Raw genomic sequence first — 21,536 nt, forward strand, 5'->3', positions numbered from 1 at the left:
TGTTTCTGCTCTGTGAATTCTGCCAATCGCCCATGTGCCCCAGGGAGAGAAGTCTGGGGGCTTTCATTGTACATACTGTGCAGATCGCTTCAGATGCTCCCATCTCCAATGTAACCTTATGTTTTGTACATCAGCTATGTTCTTCTCTGAGATATCATACATTTAAGAGGAAACAGCGATGAAATGCAGACAATCCTAGGCCATGTGTCTCCAGCAGATAGCGATGGTACATGAGAGCTGTTCAGTGAACATTATAAAAACTAACCCTATAGGGACTCACTCTACAAACTAATAGCGGTATTCCTTAGCAAACCTGTGGTTGAAGTATCACACCAATTAAACACATGTTGCTCTCTGAGACTGAGACTACTGCCAGTTAAGTACTGCCGTACTGCTACGTTTGCTGTTGCAGAGCTCCCATCCCATCTATTTCCAGAACATCCCAACAGTTTGACTGATTGAGCCCATACTATGACTTCACTCCAGTGTAGTAGTTCTAAATACAGCTTGGTGAAAAGATTTCATGACTGGGTAAAATGCAATGCTGCTGGAAATAAGGAGCAATGGGTAGAGCATGTACCTTTATCACAAAATTCTGCAAAAGCATTGGTGAAATGAGCCTTCCCTATTTGCAACTTGAGCAGTAACATTCTATCGCCTGAACCCTTTACAGAACCTCTTGCAGTCCACTCTGGTTAGTGTTAGGAAAATACTTAGAGGTCCTGAACAAAACGCTGGCACACTCATGCAGAGAATAACCAATATTTAATCTGAATGAAAAACTTCGGGGTTAGTACGTCTATGGGCTTCTGTTTAGCAAGACCTTAAGAAGTTGCATTGGGCTGAAACATGTTGCCAGTTTCAGTCAAATTAGCAACACAAAAGACAATATTTTTTTTTCTTTTTTCTTTCTTTAATACTGCAAAATAGATGCTGCTAAATTAGAACCCAACTGTCTTCATAGTAATAAAACAGGAGGTCAGATTTAAAGAGCTACATTTGCCCTTGTGTTTCTTGGAAGACCTCTCTAAGTTGACAGTGCAGCTGTTCACCGAAAATTATGCGGAAAGATTAATAAAATCTTAGTTGGCATCTTAAAATATATGGCAAGTCCAACAGTTTTAAGTAAGCATGGATCACATTGTACAGCTGAAATAACTGACACATTTTTACCCTGTGGCTGTAGTACTTATCAAGTGCAAATAGCAAAAAAGAAATTTAATAGAGGAAAGTAAATCAATCTGATTTCAGCCACATCCAGTCACAATTTCTCTGAATGTCCTGTGATGATCAGAGAGGTTGGGGATATAGAGTGTGACTGTCATTCCACAGCAAAAATACTATCACACACTTCAAAGCTATTGGCTGCCTTTCCTCAAATAAAGTCAGAGCTTTAACGTGCACCCTGACGAAAACAGGATGGCCCCTTTCAAACCAAGACGATAGAGAGAGACGAGGTAGTAAGACGAAACCAGCAGGAGCCAGCGCACACGGAGCTGCAGTAAATCCAAGCCATAAACAGAATGTCTCCTGTACTTAAAATCTTCCGAGGCCCCTGAGCTTTCTGAAAGTGTGGCAGCAGCACTGCTGCACCCTTCCGTCTTGCAGACCTGCAGGGATTCAGAAGAGGCACCGATTCCTGAGATTTTATAATGACTTGCATGCATGAAACTAATGTTCTTTACATATTTAGGGAGAAACGCGTGACCGTTCATAGCCAATCAGCAAGGAAGTCCGACACATTAAATAGGCAGAGCCGAGTGGCCATACGATAGGGCCATACATAGCTGCTGCCGCTCGTACAAACGCTGCCTGCAATAATCTTGGGCAGGTTTGCTTGCCAATCAGCACCGGGGCTCGGGCGGCTCGCCCTGGCAAGGACTCCCTGTTCAGGATCAGTTAAGCTTCTGACACCGTCAATCACAGCGCAGTGCTCCCGACAGGAGCTGCTGGGAGAGGGTGTGCTGCAAATGCGCCGAGCACATTTCACTTGCAAACCACGGGATTAGCAACTGCTTTATAACTTTAAGTCCCCAAACTCATGTTTTTCACAGTTTATTAAAACTTTTTTAGTTTCTTAAAACCAAATCCGAGGAGAACTGCATGCTGTGGCTTTCTTTCCAGTGTTCTCATCACACAGGAGATATTAAATTCAAAAGCAGTTTAAGGCAACACTAGAGTATAACCCACTATTTGCATGCACAGATAATTGAACTGTTCAGATTAACTCTGGTTTACAGACACGATTCAGGTGGGTTTTGTTTTTCGAGAACTTAAGAATGGCTACTGATTCAAAAACCAGGCCTAGTAGAATGAAAGAAGTCTTATTTAATGTTTTTGTTCTGAGAATTGAGATAAATACATTTTAACAAGTAAAATGGCATTTGAAAATATTTTAAGTGTCAGGTGTCTGGACTGAAGTACCATGGTCTATATGTATTTATATGGGTCACTTTTGATACACTGTTGCCACCATTACACAGATGGGCAACTGAGGCACCGGGCAAGCTGGGGTGAGATCTGGAATCAGGTAAGATACCTACATCTAAGTGTCTGAAGTATGGATGCCTACCTGCTCAATGGGTGTCTACGCTCTATTTACAGCCCATGGAGATAAACAGAGTCTGAAGCGTGACCGAGTTGGACAAATGTAGGAGCCTACTTTGGGATGCATCCTAGCCTGATTTCTCAGTAACACATCATCTATTTCTGAGAGAGAATACAGCTAAATCTCTTGAACGCTGAGCCATGGGGCCTGCTGCACGGGGACATGACTCCCACCGTGTTCACTACAGGTTTCTGTACACACTGCTGAGCTACCCCACGCAGACAGTCCTCCCTGATGGCCACCAGTCTTTGGAGTCACCTCCAAGAGCACCAAGAGATAGAGGTTAGACAAGATGCTTCTGCCACACACAGCAGCAGCTCCATCCAGGGCACTATCCTCCTGCTAACAAGCTGAATGAGTTTTATGGCCAAGAATGGACAAGATGACAAATATTCAGATAGATTGACCTTTTACTGTCTTCCAGAATGCACTAGTTCTATTTAAGCAGAGAGGGAACATCTGAAGAACGGGCCAAAGGTACAAGGCTTAGTGCTGAAAATGGCTTGGGGACGGACATAAGGAAGCATATAATCTAGTTTTATTGGCAAGTCAGGAACCATGAAGATCTGTAATGATCTCATACTGTATCACACTTCTGGAGGATTTCAGGACCAACAAAAAGGCTGTTCTGTCAGTGAAAACACAAGGAACACAGCTAACAACTTCAACTACCACAGCATTTGATTTCAGTCAGGGGGTTGCAGCTACAGCCTTTCAAGAAACAGATACATTGTCTACAGGTAAGTGTGACAATTCATTTCTACATGGCAGAATACACAGTCTTACCAAATCTTCTCCACTGCAGCGTAGCTGAAGGTAGCCCAGTTGGTCAATGATGATCATCCTGACCAGTCACTGCCCAAGGTCCACGTGATTTCCTGAGGCCCATAGTGTAGAGAGTCAGCTCACACGATAAACCAGGCAACATGCCCAGCAGCAATGAAAGATTCCAGTATTTTTTTGTTTTCTATGCCAGCAGTGATCTATGTGGTGTTGACTCCTTGAAGAATGCATCTTGGATAACAGCTATCCTTTGACCAGCAACCCATCTCATGTTGCTCGTCAGAGCAATCAGCACAAAGCTTTCTCTACTGGTCATTTGATATCTCCGAGTATTCTTCAGCAATAGGCAATTGTGCTAACTGTGTTTTTATGATGAGTTTGGAGAGCTGTCCAGGAATAACGAATTGGTAGCGAAGACCAGAATGGCCAAGAGTAGTAAGGGCTGAGATGTGATAATGTATCTGTGAGAAAGAGACACTTCAGTTATCTGGGTAGGACATTAGTTTAGCAGGAGTCCGAAGAGTATCCCAGCTCCTGTAAGGCCAGCATGGAGGATGTTACAGCACAAAAGGGATCCTTTAAACATTACAGAATGATTTCACACAGTTTTTCTTCATCTTGCTTTACTGGACTCTATTGATCCTTTCACAGACTTGCAATCAGATTTTTTTTATGTTTTTATAGGGTCTCTGAACACTCTTGCTATGTATTTATCTCCATTTTGGCCACTAAAAAAACCTAGTAGGGCTGTGCTGCCTTCCCAGGCATCTTGCTGGCTGAGATCTTAAGTTTTGTTGGTACTTTCCTTTTTTCCTAGGCTGAAAAGAATTCTGCTTTATCTGATAGCTTGCATTAGAATTAGAGTAATTCATAAGGAATACACAGTAGGTTTTTAAGAAGTATTTTCTCCACAAGGAGTAACCCACATGTGATGGGTTGCCTGGATGAGGAGAAGATTAGCAACGTAATGTGCCATATTCAAATACTTTTCTAAGAGTAGAGAGTCTGCAGGGAGACCTCCTGCCAAGAAAATCAGCATTTCCCTCTCCAAACCACAGTATGCCATTCAGACAGAAGTTTTAGAAAACTCATCTAGAAATACTTCTAAAGATGTATTATTTCTGTTTGGCAAATTATAGACATGGCGAAGAAATGAAAAGGTCTAGGTACCATCCTGCTATGCTTTCCATCCAGGAATCATATTGACTCACAAATGAAAAGGGCAGCACACCTAGATAGGAGCTGGATGGGATGCTGAGAACTAATCAAAGGCATCCCCATTTCAAAACCAAACCCAACAGCAATATCATGGTCTGTATCTTCCCTGTCATGTGCTCTCGGCACCAACTTTGATACAAAGAGCTTGCTATTTGGTTTTGTACCAGATATCCCACTACTAGCATGATCAAAACCACAAAACGCAGGCCTGAGTGCTGTTTAACACGACCGGCAGCAGAGGGGCTCGCTTGCTCTCCCCAGAACTACTCTTCCTCTTGCCTGTCTTGGGGACAGCAGTAAGTTTTAGTAATATACTCTCTAAGGATTAGGTACTAAAGCTACTAGTGGTGAAAACAATTCTTGAGGTAGGATTTCGAAAGAGAATGCTACTACCTAGCAGATTTCTGCTTTAGCCATTTGCCTTTCACGCTTACAGATATTACCCTCAGGAGACTAACCACAGAAAACGTGTTTATTAACTGGGTCTAGGCCGCTTTTTCCATTTCATTCTGAAGTTAAAAATAAAGACAGGTTCTCTGCTGACAGTTGAACAGGCATAACCCTGACAAAGGACTACACGCTGAGGAACATTTCTTCCCTTGATGATGAAATAAGCACTGTTTTGGTCCAAAAGACTATTGTAACCAGAAAAATTCTATCTAGTAAAACAAAAAAGAAAAAAAAAAGGATGCAGGTTTCTCGACAGTCTGTGTACCTTGTATCCTGAGCATCTGGGAGAGCCGTATCTACCAGCAAAGGGCTCCAAATCCAGCTCAACTGCTCTGGCAGTTGCCTGGTTTTTGGCATCAACACCCAGAAGAGCCGATTCCTGATTTTGCGTGCCTGCTGATGTCATTTAAGCAAATACTTTGTGCCTGATATACGATACAAGGATGATCATATTTCTTAAGCTTTAAACTCCAGATCGTATTGTGTCCCCCAGCTGGTATGTACAAAAATATAACACGGGTTATGGCTGGTTTTGAACTTGTTCTGTTTTTTTAAAACTTCTCTGAAGTTTTTTCTTCAGAAAACCTTACAACCCCTCATCTAATCCTCAAGTAACAAGTTTAAAATTCATGCTGCTTGAGTAACAAAACTCAGAAAAGATGATTAAGCTTCAGGGAGGGAAAAAACACACACATGAAGTAATGGCTCAAGAATTTCACTCCAAAAAGACTCCAAAAACTCTTTAGAGCATTAGCAAAAAGGCCTTTAAGTATGTTTGTCAGTACTAACAGATAAAAACCACAATAAATATAAAATATCAAGCTTCACAATTTCAGGTGTGTATTAAGCTGTTTATAGGTGGGTAAGTCCTGCAGGTATTACCCAAAGCTACATTAGAGAAAAATTTGAATACCTGGTAAATTACTATTCTAGCTCATTTTAGCAGCTTCCTCCACAAATACTGTAAAACTCAGCCTGACAAAATTTGTCAGAAAACAACTCATTATTTCTATTTCAATATTGATGCAACGATTCTACTTCTCAAGATGTATCTGCATTAACTTCAAATCTGTGATTTCAAACAACTAATGGTTTATTTTTTCAAGCACAAAACAGCAGACATGCCATACCAGTTTGGCGATCAAAAAGTCTCTTCCACAACTGTATAAATATCCCCAAACTTTCAAATACTACCTTAGAGAGAAGTGTCAGGCTTAAACGTGGACATTAAACCTCCACAGCTCATGTTCTAGTTCGTACTACCCTACCCTTTCCTTCTTCTCACAAGAAAACCCCAGGCAGTAAACAAATACATAGCAACAGGAGCCCTTACTGCAGGGCTAGAGGTTAACACCGGTCCTTTGAGAGACAGAGGTTTAGAATCTCCTAAGCTTCCCTAAACCATTTTCACTTTTCTATAAATAAAGCTGCTTATCACTGTACTTAAGCTTCAGGGACTTTAATTAGACCAGGAATTCCTCTAATGATTAGATAAAGGCTGTTGCAATGCATTGGTAACAGTCTTAAACAAAAACAAAAGGATCCTTCCTCCTTTTTCCCCTTCACATACATCTTACACTGGGAAAGTAACCATTGTCAAATAAAAAAATGGAAAGAAAAGCCTCCTTTCAAAAGCATGTTTTAAGCTTCTGTTCAGTAAGTGGAGAGGAAATAATTATATACCTCAGCACACCCTGTAAGTAACAATTCCAACTTTCCCTTGCACTTAAGGCCTAAAAAGCAGAGAAGTACTGAACTTCAAAAGAAAGTGTACCCCAGATAAAAATTTGAAATGCTGGACTCTTCAGCTGCTTTAGTGGAGGAGAGCAGACTGCTGAAGTGTCCCAAGCTCAAACATCACAACATGCAAGACAAAGATATGCATCTGTAAAACCCTCCTAAGTCAGAGCATTCATTGACAAGAGTTAACTATTTAGTACTCCTTCTAGAGTGTTTATTAACGAAGCCATGTTTGTTTGACCTTGAACTGTTGCTGGATTATTGCACTTGCCTGCAGCACTAGCTGTTTCCAGGGAGGCTGCTGAGCCGCCGCAAGATCTGCCAGGAGGACAGGGTGTCACATTCTTACTCATTGTGTTTATTCGCTAGCACAATCCAACTTTCCATAGACATGAAAACTACTGCGATTTGACAGCGGCTATTTACTGCTTTGTGAACTTGGCTAGGCGACCAAAGTTACTTTTAAAGTGTGTAATCAATATGCAGATCTATTTTAAAAGCTGTGCCACAATTAGCACTTAAAAACCACACAGTTTTACACTAGTTGGGTCAAATTAATTTTATTATGCTCCATGATGAATTGCCACCAGTGCAACATCCTATTCACTGTACATTTCAAAAATTCACATACTAAAAATTTCAGTTCGATAAATGGAAAACTGAATGATTGAGAAGTTCTTACGGATTTCATACGTACAAGTGGCTAGCTGATATTGTCTATGCACATAGAGTGTTGAGATACAAAAGCCTCATGCTAGTTTGTTAATTGCTAAGGCTATCGGCTATCCGGACAGTCATTTAACCAGATTATATAAGAGAGGCCTTCATTACAATGTTTAGCAACAATGCACCAGTATCATGAAATGCTATCTTCTGCTCATAGTGCAAGTGGCGGAGTGCTGAAGCATGCAGTTATGACTAACTTAACTGCCATTGCAGTCTTTATGCCTGAAATTTATCATGTACAAACACTACTTTAAAGTAAATATTAACCTGGACACCACAGAATGTGAGTGTACTTTTTGCATGAAGAAAAAGAAATAGAAAACCCAGAAGCTTTCTTTGGCCAGTATCTACAAATCAAGGTTTTATTCAATAAGGTAACTTCAGAGCTCCCAAAACGTGGAATAGAAGTTTGATTAATGAACTGTGATGCTTAATAGTTAACTATATTACAGAAATTCCAATTCTGGGAACATAACAGCTAAACATGTCTAGTAAGTAGCATGTTAGGAAAACCACTAGGCCTCATCTGCTTAATCTTAAAATGCCCTATATGCAATAAAAAATAAGGGAGCAGTGCCAGAAGTTATATGAAAGCCATACAAATATTTTCCTTATACACAAGTTCTTAACTCCACTGCCATTAGCTACCCCAGGCTGCACTTGCACTTGATCCAATGCTCAAGCCATTACAGCAGCAAAGCTAGTAGGAAGTGTTTCTAGCAGCAGAGGGCAATGCGAAAGTTACCGCAAGAAAGTGAGACCACTTGGAAATTTTTTTCCTCAAGTTATGTGCTTAAATTACCCTTAGAAGGAAGTTAGCATCCTCTGAATAATTTAACTACAACCTTACCTCTCCCACTACTTTTCAGCAACTTTCCTTTCTTCTCGTATGACTAAATTAATTTGCTAAAGACTAAGTTATAACTGGGTTAGAAATCCAAGCTGTATCATGCAGGTCCAGCCTGTCAAGATCAGGTCAACGCTGGGTTTCAGTCAATGCAATTCCGATAACTTAAATTTAGTTTGATAGCTTGACTACAGTCAAAGACCCAGGACACTATGCATTAACTACGCTCCAAATATGACTGACTTAACTAAACATTCCATGTCAGATAACGTGGTTTTTAAAAAGATTTTCTACCTGAAAGTTACAGTAAGTACAGTAATTAATGCTGCAGATATTAAATACCCACATAGCACAGATTAGTATTTTGTAATAGGCAGATATGCCAATGTTTACTGCACTACAAAGTACAACTTATATAAATGTGCAAGCTGTGAAATGAGAATCCCATTTTCTGTCCACTTACTCAAATACTACTCCTGTGAATCAGGTTCTTGATCTTCATCACAACCCTTGGTCTTAAAGCCAACATACGAAGACAGAACATTGCCATAAAGTTCAGTACTTATTCAAAGTGTATATTCTGAGTTAATGGCTTTCCAACTTTATGGATGTAGGATTGGTGTTTCAGCATTTGTTGAGTACCATAACGCAAAGACTGCAAAGTAATACCACTTATGTTTACTTTATTAATACACCAATGTCCTACAAATTTAAAAAAGTAATTAAACATTATTGAAGCAAGCATTAAACGCAGCCCTTCAGCCTGAAAACCACATAAAATTGATTTAAAAAATAAATCAAACTGTAGCAATTGCCAGCCTCCAGTATAGCCCCCAGTAATTTACACTTCTTCATTCTGAAAGTAAGAGCTGGGAAGGAAAAAAAAAAAAAAAAGACTGAACTTCTCTGCATCAAAGATGCTTTTACCACTATTACAACATAAAGCCACCCTGTTCAGCTTCAGATAGAGAGTTCCCTAATTGAAGGATTTAATTACCACTGCTGTTCAATAGCAGTCAGTATTGCTACAGTTAGGGCAAGGTAATCTTCACAACTAGTTGTGCATTTCTGTAGTGATTTTGTTTTATGTAAAGCATATTGCTAAGATTTGAACTGCAATGTTGTGATGTATTTGAAACCATGCAATAGTATAAACCAGCCTCAACATTCATGTAGCATTGCATTTGAAATGAAGGGGCTAAATAAACTAAGAGCTGCATCACTTAAAGAACATAGTGCTATACTAGGTTTTAATAAGAAATTTAGATACAGAAAAAGTAGGGTATGAAAATAGTGTTTTCCTTCTTGCATTATAACTAAATTACATTAAGGTTTTTGTCAGTCTCACATATTACATTTAAACTCCCTTATTGATGGAATGGAAAGTATTCACATGTACATGATCATCCAGGTGTAAACTTGCACACATTAACAGGGAGTAGCTTTGTAGAGGATTATGACAAACCTTTACAGATTAAATGAGGTATTGCACAGATTAATAAAAAAGCAAAAGGCAACAAAAATATACAGCAAATTGGTAGAACATTTACATGATAATTTTACAGAATCCATAGACAGAAAGTAGTGTTTAGTATATCATTCACCTTAAAAAATATATATATATAATATATATGATCAATCATCCCATTCGTCATCATCCTCAAAGTCTTCTTCATCATCTTCATCCTCATCTTCATCTGTAAGACAAAAAAAACAAGTCACTTGCATGCACTGAATTAACATGACAAAAGTGGTATTGATTTCTCCCACAACTTTCTGAGAACAGAACAATCAGTTCAAGGAGGTCACGACAATACATTTGGTAATACTCTATTTTAAGATTTCTAGACATGACATTCAGTTTAGATAGATACTGGCTGAAAGTTAAGTTTAACTTGTTTCCTTTCTCATTCCATTCCCCAGGTAGGAAAAAAAATGTATCTTGTTTTCTGCTACGAGAAAAAGAATCAGAATTTCTCATTTAAAACTTACTACTCTTTCTTAGAGAATGTGAGAGTGGCCAGCTTGTTCCATACTGGGTTTTAAGCTTCAAGGACAGATTAATTTCTGAAACGTAAGAACTTCTTCCCCAGGTTTACTACTTAATGGGATTGCTGTTTACTGTACAAGCAGATAAAAAAACCTGTGAGCTAAAGACCATTGTGGTTACTGGAATATTCTAAGCTGTGTAATGCACACCAACTTCAACATCAATGTTGGTTGTTAACTTCATTCAGCCTACCACTATTTTTATATGTATCATAATTTAAAAAATTGTAGCCTGTTAAAATTAAACTACTTGTTAGGCAAGAGCATTTCCTTCTGTCCTGGTTTTGGCTGGGATAGAGTTAATTGTCTTCCTAGTAGCTGGTATAGTGCTATGTTTTGGGTTTGGTATGAGAAGAATATTGATGACACACTGATGTTTTCAGTTTAGTCTAAACACTACTTAGCAACAAGTCAAGGATTTTTCAGCTTCTCGTGCCCAGCCAGCAAGAAGGCTGGAGGGGCACAAGAAGGTGGGAGGGGACACAGCCAGGGCAGCTGACCCAAACTGGCCAAAGGGGTATTTCCATACCATATGATGTCATGCCCAGTACATAAACTGGCGGGAGAGGGGCTGGGGGGAACTGCTGCTCAGGAACTAACTGGGCATCAGTCAGCAGGTGGTGAGCAACTGCATTGTGCATCACTTGTATATTCCAATCCTTTTATTATTATTATTGTCATTTTATTATTGTTGTTATCATTATTAGTTTCTTCTTCTCTGTTCTATTAAACTGTTCGTATCTCAACCCACAAGTTTTACTTTTTTTTTTTTTTTTTTTTTTTTCCAATTCTCTCCCCCATCCCACTGGGTGGGGGGGAGTGAGTGAGTGGCTGTGTGGTGCTTAGTTGCTGGCTGGGGTTAAACCATGACACGTTCCCTAGGAAAATGCTGTATTTAGTACCCTTCCGATATTTAATTTATGTAAGTACCAAAATTGGAGATTACTACATAGGGCAGCAAATCAACAAACTATATTGCACTTAGTCAAATGGTCTGCAGACTGCAACCGTGGTTTTAGTATCAAGGCAAGCTCTGGAAGAAAAATATATCAGAGCCTAAACAAAAGAGATGTAACCAAACAGCTGCACTGCAGCTACTGAACTGCATTTATTACAAGCTGGTATTTGAGAAATGCAAATCCTCTTGCAGCCTTATTTTTTCCAAGCACTGAAGTGTGAAAAGTCGATTCAGTACTAGTGTGGGACTAGTCAAGTAACACTAGTTATCTGATTATTATCCAGCAGATGGCATCCAAAGCACAATGGAAGCCACAGTTTTAAGAGCATGAATCTTTTCCAAGTGCTTTGGCTTCTAGAAACAGAAAGCATTAAAAACCTTCCTTCCAAAACATTTTGACAACTTATTTCATCAGACTTCTAGTGGATAAAAATAATTCAGTTGTAAAAAAAAACATAATAAAAAAAATCCTTATAAGGATATTAACCTTGGTTAGTAATTTTTAATTCAGTATTACTGCAAACTACACCAGTAATTCAAAGTAGCAGGAAGTAACCATTCAACCCATCACTAGGGGTCTGCCTAGAGTGTTCTGTATTGGACTATATGCTGAAATCCATGCTTTTTCCCAACAGCATTTTATGTCAAATAGAAGCGTTAACTCTTCAAAACCTGATACCATGTGGTCACAAAAATTCCATCAGACTCACCTGAAGAATGAATGGCTTTGCTCCTTTTCTGCATAACTTCCATTAATGCACCCACAATTCCTGAGGTGGGTGCAGGTGTAGGTGGTGCACTCTCCTGACCATCAGATACCTTGGAAAAAAGGATACAGTAGAAAGATGCAATTAGCAAAACAGAACCGATGTATTTCGAGACAAACTTTCTTATAAGATTAATGAGTTTATTTTCAGCCAGAAGGAAGAGTGAAACTGCAGTTTGTTTCTTCAGCTCAGGCTAAGTTATTTATACAGAAGTCAACCTTTCCTCTTTTGCCATATGATACAACTGTAGTTAGTCCATACTCAATATTAAATATTTCAGCTCTGACTATCATGAAGTGAACGCTCAGCTAAAGGAAAGCTTCTTAATATGGTTGTACAAGCATGACTTGTGTGGCTGCAGAATCATTATTTATTTTATCGTTGGTATATACCACAAAATATTTTTTCTTGTTTGGGTTTGTTAACCAGGTCTGCTTTGTGTTGATAATCACTTCTGAAAGTAATAGACTTTGATACTGCATCCCTGTAATGGCCAATAAATATTAACATGCTCTCACACTTTTTACATCAGAAGCCTCAAGTGCAGAAGCGTGACAAAAAAAAAAAAAAAAAAAAAAAAAGACCTACAGGCAAAATTATTTTGAAGATATTCAGTGACATCAAGAAAAAAACAGTAACAGTAATAGCCTGATAGCCTGAGCTGCAGCAGGAACAGCAGAAGCATCCCTCATGGGTGGCACTTTTCCAGACTCAGGCAGCCACCTCCTTACAAGCCTCAGCGTCTGCAGACCACAGGTCCATTTTAAGATGGGGGCGGGGAGGGAGACAGACAGACAGAAAGACAGACCAAAAGAAAAAACCAAAAAACCCAAAAAACCTAGTGTTTGCCTTCCACTGCCATTACTGCTGAACTCATCCCCTGCAGTTGTTTAGATGATTTTACTGAAGTATTCAGGAGACCATCAATCTTTCATAGTTCTTGCAAACGTTCTTTACAGCCACAGTATTGTGGTATCATCATTGTAGCATTTATGCTTCAAGCTTTACTGAAAAGTGAGCAGCGAGTTTGAAAGAAGGATAATTTCATGCACCAATACTCATCTACAGCAAATATGTGTTCTAAGCATTTTCTCAGTACTACTGTTTAAAGCATCACTTCAAAACCCCTAAAAGTTATGATCCAGCCCAAACCAGAGCCACGGTTTACCGTTCACACTGCAATACTGCAGCCATCTGCAAGTCCCCAGGGAACACAGGCAAGAAGCAGCTTTTACTCACGGATTTCAGCTGTATACCCTGTCGTATCTGGTCTAACAGTGCATCTCTTCCTGAGCAGGACACTGGTCGACTGTTCTGTTCTACTTTCTTTAACTGAGCGCCTTCTCTGATTTGATCCAAGAGTGCTGCTTTGTTTCCTGCAGGAACTGGAAGCTGGTGGTCAGCCTCTGAAGGAAGGCCTGGTGGCGGAGGTGGACCAGGAGGGGGTGGAGGAGGAGGAGGTGGTGGAGGAACAGATGACCCACTTGTGGGTGGTGGTGGAGGAGGAGGAGGGCCGGAGGGTGCGGATGAGGAATGCACTGGCGGCGGCGGAGGATACATCCTGTTCGGAGGAGGCGGGGGCACTGCTGCACCAGGTCGAGATGGCGGCGGGGGTGGAGGTGCCGCCGTGGGCGCTCTGGAAGGAGGTGGCGGTGGTGCCCCTCGGCCCCTAGCAGGGGGGGGAGGAGGGCCCGCGCTATGGGGAGGCGGTGGTGGCGGTGGTGGGGGTCCTCCTCTGCACGGTGGGGGTGGAGGTGGAGCTGAAACGAAACAAACCAATTTACAATTACTTGCTACTCAATACCCGCAAGTCTTTCAGAGACTAGCAGAAAGAGGAAAAAGGCTTCGCCTTGCCTTTTGCAAGGATCTCTGTGCCTGTGCAAATTCTACCAATTCTGGATGAAGCTGACTGCAGCTGAACGTAAGCTATGCTTATAGGAATGCAAACCAAGTCGAATATAGCCCCTACGTCTGTGGTGTATTTTGTAAAAGAATCAACACTGCAAGAAGCAGGTGCAGTACATTAAAAGACTATTGAAGTCGCAAAACAATCTTGGTCATTAATTCTGGTTTGGTCCTATGGTAGTAATTTTCTTCATAATCTGAGTGTATTTTAAGTCAGTGTTTCAATTTCTCATGACAAAATGCAGAAAAAATTTCAAAAGAATCCTCTAAAACTTTGTTGAGCTAGGGCAGAAGGCAAGAGAAAGAGGTTTTAGAAAATACACTTAAAGTGAAACACAGAATTTCCACTTTATAAACTATCCATTATTTAGGGAATTAGAGGCAAATATTTTTTTGAAGTAACATCTTCTAGTAACAAAAAAACCCTACTAATGCATTATGATGCAACATAAAGTGACTCTTAATCCCTTTTACTAAAAATTAGTTCCAACAGCATCTTTATGGCCGGGACCGTAGAAAGGAAACAACTTCAGGGCTACCTCAACAGACAGGATCATTTCTATATGAAGTGGCCTTGAAGTGTACTTGATCTGCTAATGGCATTTTAAATAGCACCGTTTCATTTCCACTTCCATTAAGCATCTAATGGCTTATGGTACTTTAGGTTGCGTGGTTGTTGCACATAACTACTTAACGATCCAGGCGCCGTCATACAACTAAGAAAATTCACATTTGATTTCATATGCTTTGATAACAAAAAAGGTATTACACTCAAGAAGATACTTCTTTACCTCTTCGATTATGTCCTTCCTGTTACATGCTGAGAAAGCAGGCTGTCTGCACTAGAATACAGAGGGCATATCCCTAAAAAAGGGATTTGGAGGAAGTAGGAGACACTAGTGCCTCAGTGCCTCCTTCCCTGCTCATCTTAGAGAAACATATCCCTCCTAAAATTGCGTGTTACGTTCTTAATTTCCACAAACTGCTGGTTTTTTCCATCCCTTCAAAAGAACAACATGGGGAGAATCTCCTCTCAAACTTCATGTATTTTCCAAGAGATATACTGCCAACACTCCTGATTTAAAAAAATCCCACCACTTTTTCGCTGACATGACTGTAGTTTTCTTTTCGGCCATTGGAGGCCAGTATTTTCAAATATAACTTACACAGAAAGCACTACAGACAGTTTTTCTGTATTACTAGAAAGATACACAACATGGTCATGGTCCAAACTCTGTAGTGTCTGTGCATTTTGAACACAAGGTTTAAGTTTTCTTGTGGGGAAGAGGTTTATCTGCATCATATCTAGAGAGATAAGCCACATCCAATCTGTGGAAACAGAGTTCAGGAGCTTTTATAAGGTGTCATGGTTTAACCCCAGCCAGCAACTCAATCGAAGTGAAATGAGGCAGGAGGAGGAGCAAGGAGGGAGCACCATTACCTCATCCTCTCTCCCTTCTCCCCCAAACAGATGGTACAAGCAAAAGCAAGAAAACAATTTAGTTTTTTATAAATGCACATTCATCTGTACATCACTATTAACAAAAAAAGTTTTTTAAATCTAATGATGGCATTGTCACTAAAAAAAACAACCAACAGTACCAAAACTAGGGAAAGGGCAGGAAAAACAGCAAAGTAACTTCTGTCTGAGCAGAACGATGTGTCTGCAACTCTCTAGTCAGCATCCTAGCAGGGTGAATATGTAAGCACAGAAATTCTTGCAATAAACACAGAAAAATGTGTTTCAGTTGAGAAAGAACACTTCAAACAGCAGTAAAGTCTACACATCAAGTAACATAATTGTGGATAAACCCACTGGAATATTTTATCTACCTCTATCAAAAAGCACAGAGGTAGATTATTATCATGCATGTCAAAGATGAGGCAGCTTTTCTTTCAATTGCATACATGCAAGTGGCCGTAACGTGAAGTTAACACATACATAATAGAAAAATAGGTATTTTTAAAGTATTTTAAACTAGTCATAAGACTCCAATGCAAGTCTTCTCAATCCAATTTTATGGTCAGCAGTCTGGGATCAACAACTCCGTAAACATTTAAACAGAGTTAAGATTATATAACGAAACTGACAGATTTCTTACTGAGAAAAAAATCGTAACTGAAATTTTGTTTGCAATTTAACTAAGAAGTTTGACTATAATTTTTAGTATTGCAGTCAAACAAATGTGGACTAAGGTTTCTTGTCTAGGAAAGAAATCACACAGCAGCATGAATACTTTGAAGCATATGCTTAGATGCCAGCTCAAATACATACCGCTCCACCGCGGGGGACCTAAGAAATAAATGTAACAAGTCATTGCACCCTGAATGTGTATCTCTTCAGTCACTTGAACAATTTATTCACTAGTTTCAAACTGCTATAATTTCAATGGCATTTATATCCTGTTTCTCTTGAGAAGTTCTAGGCAAATTTTTGAAAGTTTGACATTGACAGTGTAATTTTCAGACTGACTTGTTATGTTCCACTAGATAATGCATCAGCTGAGACCACATTTACATGTTAGGCAGGAAATAGCTTATTTGAGAATTTTCTTGCGGCAGAAGCCTGCTCAAAACTAGCACTTTTTACTTTAAAATAGAAAAAAAAAAACCCCTTAAAAAAATTCATATAAAATTTGCAGGTCTCTAGCTGCTGCAAGGCTCATTACACAGTGCTGCCAGGGTAAATGGGCACCATATGTACACCCGTCAGCCAGCCATGTACTACTACCATAACTGACAACAGCAATATAGCTTATAAGATCTTAATTATCTGTAAGATTAAGATTATAAGTAAATAAGCAACATAGTCTGAAAAACCTGTATCGAACATACTGCATAACTTTGCAGTCAGACTAAGTGTTACTGGAAAGTACTTAACTGACATAGATAAGATCCTTATTCTTTTATGGAACAAGTTCTCTCACAGGTCATGCATGAACATTTTTACATAGTGTATGGTGTACAGAAACATTATGAAATCCAGTGCAACTGCATTGACATGAAGTCCAGAGAAGAGAATCAAAAATTGTTCATCATCAACAGCTTCTACTCTAATCCTTAAGGCAAAAAATGCCCTGCTAATTTTTACATGGAAATAAAACAAATCCCACCTTGTCTGCGCAGTTCATTTTTAACAGCTTCCACACCTCCTGTTTTTTCAATGAAATCATATATGACCTTTGAAGTTTCTTTGTCTTTTAGTTGAGCCTCTGAAATTCCACACAGATCAAACAGGTTTTTCAGTTCTGGGTCTAAGTTGTTCACCTGCAAGTCAGATACGTTAGTTTTAAGTAGCCTGAAACAGAAGAATTTTTAAAAATATCATTTGTATTGGAAAAAAACCCACAAACCATGTAGGTAAAAGGAATAGCAAAGCCAAGTACGTGTCTCTGGGTTGAGTTTTCAGTCAGAAAGGACTATTTCAGGAGAGGTAAGTACAAAGTTTTGCATCTTTTCCCCTCAATCCCGGATCCCTCCTATTCCCTTCTACTCCAACATCTATGTTTGCATCGTATTATAAAAATCACAATTTAGAGCTATTTTGATGTACAGTGAACTTTTTATTTAATGCCAATCTTCATAACTTACATGAAAAAGCCTCAAAAGCTTTTAACCATTCAGTGTCTTGAATAACTTACTAAATTACTTACATCAAAACCTGTGTTTGGATCCCAACCAACATGTCCAATGTGTCTAAAAAAGCAAAAAAGTCCATTTAATTAGCATAAAAAGGACCTTGTTAACTAAAGCAACAGGACACCAAGATAACTGGAGATTACTACCAGCTTCTACCTCCACTCTCTTTAAGATATTAAGCAATTCTTACTCCTCAGCACCCCACTTAAGAACAGAATAGTAAAACTTTCTTTACTCCCACTTTTTGTCTTGCGTCAGAAAGACCAAGAGGGGAAGTAATTTCCCCCCTTAGGTTATGGTCTGTGGCAAAACATAAAGGCTCCATGCCACCCTGTGGTGCACATGGATGGTGATGGAAGGACTGCACAGAGATCAAGGGAGGAGTTTAGCCTTTATATAGTAACTGGACTTCAAGCTACTGCCAAAGTCTTCAGCATCATGTAGCTGGAAAATCTCCTCCTCCCCCTCATCACCGTTTGTCCTCTCATCACGCTTCTCCCATTCACTTCTTCAAACAAAAGTCAGGACTGTTTTCAGTTGCCAACTTCCTAAGCTTCTAGTAGCCATTTCACGTGGCTACTAAAGTATTACTGTATGTGATACTATAATCAGCCGAAAAGGCAGAAGAGTTTGTGCCCCTCCAAGCTACTTCATCCAACTGCTGCTGGCTGTAGAAGACAGAACCATAAAGTTACAAGCACTCCACGTTTTGGATTTCTTTTTGCCAATGGACAGTTCTAGAAACTCAGAGTCTTCAGGAAGTCCTACTCAGGGTTTTAAAAATATCAGGTGAGCTGTTAGTATCTGACACAGTTTAGCCTAAGCTTGTCAAATTACAAGGACTGTTTCACTGTCCTTATACAGTGCCTAGCACAATAGACCTTGTATTCTTGCTTGGGTCTGTCAGTACCACCAACAGCACAAGTTTTCTTAATGAGAATACTGAAGCTCAATGATCAATTTTGGTTTTGGTGTAACTATGATTAGTCAACTACTTAGTTTGAGGGGCAAGAAGAAAAGTAAAAGATCTGGTTTAAAATAACATTATGCTACAGAAAAGGCAAAAAAGGAAATGCCCGTTTTGCCTAAATATTTAAATGCCTTTCACTACCAAAATATGGAATGATTTATTGATTACAGAATTCTGGATGTTAAGCTACAGCTTGCTTCACATAAATTAGACATGCATTTCCTAATACATAGTCTCATATCCGATTGTAATGTATTAACTGGCATATGTAAATTGATAGAAATTTACCAGCCAATACAATCTTACCCACATTTCTGCATATCTGTGCAACTCAGGATGCTCTTTTAAGAGGTTGTGAGCATACAACTCGGAGCTTAGTGCACTTAATTGATATTAAAGTTTATATGGAGTAGTGTTAGCATTATTTCTCATTTATTTTTCATCCCTTGGAGTAAAGTAAGTTACCTGTACACACTAACTGTAACATATTTGTTTTCAGAGGTCTTTTCAATGAAAATGCATAATTACCAGGTAACTGCAACTCTTATGTTACTTAAAAGAATGTATACAGCAGTAAGCTATACTAATGTTAAGTAGAGTTTGATTTTTGTTTTGCTCAGAACACTAAGTCCACATCTGTCTAACAGAAGGCATTTAAAAGTTTTATCTACTGATTGCAACTTTGATCTGGCATAAACAAACAGTAACAATGTTGGTCTTCAGCAGTATCACAGCTCAAGTTATATACAAGTTATCCTACTGGCATATTTGCCTAACAATACCAAACACCAGTTCTCTTATGTTTGTACAAAACGAGCAGTTAAAGTATCTTACATAGTAAGATGACACATGGCCGCACTCTACAGGAAACTTAACTAGACCTTAAGCTGAACAAAATAGACTTTCCATCTTCTTTTGCAAAGGTTCACCACTTACAATTTAATGTTACATTTAATGACACTAGAACGTATCTTCTGTTTGAACTTCATTAAGTATTTAATCATCTTATTCTCAGCTTTTCTAGGTCAGAACCTGGTAGACATTATAAACTAAGTTTCAAATTCATTTTATATCTATCCTGCTGCACAGCCCCTTCCACAAATTCAGATCAGAGGTAAGACACATTAATGCAGATCATTATTTGCAATTTTGTCAGTGTATGCTGAAATCTCCATCAGTAGAGCTTCAACAGTGACCAGCTACCAATCACACTTCAATTTTCTTCATTTCACTCTTCCTTCTTTTCTGCATTTTACAGTTTAAGTGACACCAATAGATGCAGCACTTCACTGATATTCAGATGAGAAAGAACGTGGCTGATGTCCGATTCGTCTAAGCACAGTATGGCTAAGGAAGCATTTTAGCCCATCTCTCCTTTTACTTTCTGTCTGCTATCCCATTCTACAGAGCACTCCTTCAAAACACTGTGCAGTAGCATTACTTTAACTGCTAATACCAGCATTACTTTTATGGAGTTTTATTCTGGGAAAGTACATCAGTGGAAGTGATGCAAAATAATGGTTCAAAAGAACAAGACATTCACTTGGCATGTAAACCTCACACTGGTTTTCTAATACTTCATAGAAATTAACATTTCCTGTAACTAATTCAAGCTCTTTAAATTCCCGTTGCTTTAGCAAATAAAGTACACTTATTTTTAAAGGCAGAAGATTAAAATCATAGAATTGTAGAATGGTTTGGGTTGGAAGGGACCTTAAAGATCATCTAGTTCCAAGCCCCCTGCCATGGGCAGGGACACCTTCCACTAGACCAGGTTGCTCAAAGCCCCATCCAACCCGGCCCTGAACACTTCTAGAGATGGGGGGACATCCACAACTTCTCTGGGCAACCTGTTTCAGTGTCTCATCACCCTCACAGTGAAGAACTTCCTCCTTACATCCAAGCTAAATCTACCCAAATACCAAATTATAGTTCAGGAAAACAATAGTTAAATTCAGTAACGTGACCAAAACCAAGTTTCATGAAAGTGAAGCTTAAAATGATACATCATAACTATCCTAAGAGATTGAAGATACTTAAGAAACAGTATTAGAAAAAACCTAACCCATTCCTAAGAGGTGTATACATGCACACTGTACTTTCATCACAAGATATGGGTACTAGCTGACATATCAGAATAAGTAAGTTTGTAAACAGAAAGCCAGAGATAAAAATATGGCTATGTCATTTCTGCTGTTATGACAAGTCAGGACCCGCATGTGTATTTTGCATGACAAAGCACTGCTAAGCAGGCACAGCTGTGAGAATAATAGTGTTAAGAGTTGACCATTGAGGCTGAATATGAGTCTGCACTGAGCTGACTACTTCAATAAGGCATCTCTATGCAACTAAGCTGTTTTCTAAGCTCTTTTAGGATAGCAAGTTACTTTTTATTTACAGCTGCAGTAAGCTCCTCACCTGTGTATAAGCTAACTTCCTTTTAAACCCTGCAGCATTCCAGCTAGCATTCACTGTAGTTCAGGTTACACACAACAGTCACACATTCAAGTCTTGAGCATGTGCAAGTCTAATTGACACAAACCCCGCCCCCCAACCCAATAAAAAAAATCCACCCACCAAAACCCAAACCCAGATTAAAAAAAGTCCTTACTGGAAATTAGATGGCGTTCCAATATCTGCCTTTGTCAATCTTCTCTTTTTAGTTTTTCCTTTCTTCTTTTCTTTGGTATATGAAATATTATTGACTTGTGGAGTATAAAATCTGTTTGTTGTAATTTCTGGGTTTTTGATATCAACAGTTGCCATTGGTAGATTTGGGCCTGTGAAGGTAAGGTACAGGATTTCTACTTTTGTGTTTCAACATAGCCATATTTAACCCACAAACTTTTGAGTGGTAAAATACTTGCACTGTAGCC

General features: G+C 39.2%; 1 protein-coding gene across 4 annotated transcripts in view; it reads right to left on the reverse strand.

Annotated features, from left to right (window-relative positions):
- Positions 1–7,343: 7,343 nt before the first annotated feature.
- Positions 7,344–21,536, reverse strand: part of WASL (WASP like actin nucleation promoting factor) — a 53,706-nt gene continuing 39,513 nt past the window's right edge. For 2 of the 4 annotated variants that reach the window (XM_052789522.1, XM_052789526.1), the window contains 7 exons: positions 21,272–21,440; positions 17,705–17,747; positions 17,165–17,318; positions 16,327–16,344; positions 13,386–13,906; positions 12,090–12,198; positions 7,344–10,069 (listed from right to left, as the gene is read on the reverse strand). In XM_052789522.1, coding sequence (XP_052645482.1) covers positions 10,008–10,069; positions 12,090–12,198; positions 13,386–13,906; positions 16,327–16,344; positions 17,165–17,318; positions 17,705–17,747; positions 21,272–21,440 — 1,076 coding nt within the window. In that variant the 3' untranslated portion in view covers positions 7,344–10,007. The remainder of the gene's footprint in view (positions 10,070–12,089; positions 12,199–13,385; positions 13,907–16,326; positions 16,345–17,164; positions 17,319–17,704; positions 17,748–21,271; positions 21,441–21,536) is intronic. The other 2 variants (XM_052789524.1, XM_052789525.1) reach the window with 2 other exon arrangements.

Source organism: Harpia harpyja, chromosome 6 (genome assembly GCF_026419915.1).
Source record: "Harpia harpyja isolate bHarHar1 chromosome 6, bHarHar1 primary haplotype, whole genome shotgun sequence".
Classification (NCBI taxonomy): Eukaryota; Metazoa; Chordata; class Aves; order Accipitriformes; family Accipitridae; genus Harpia; species Harpia harpyja.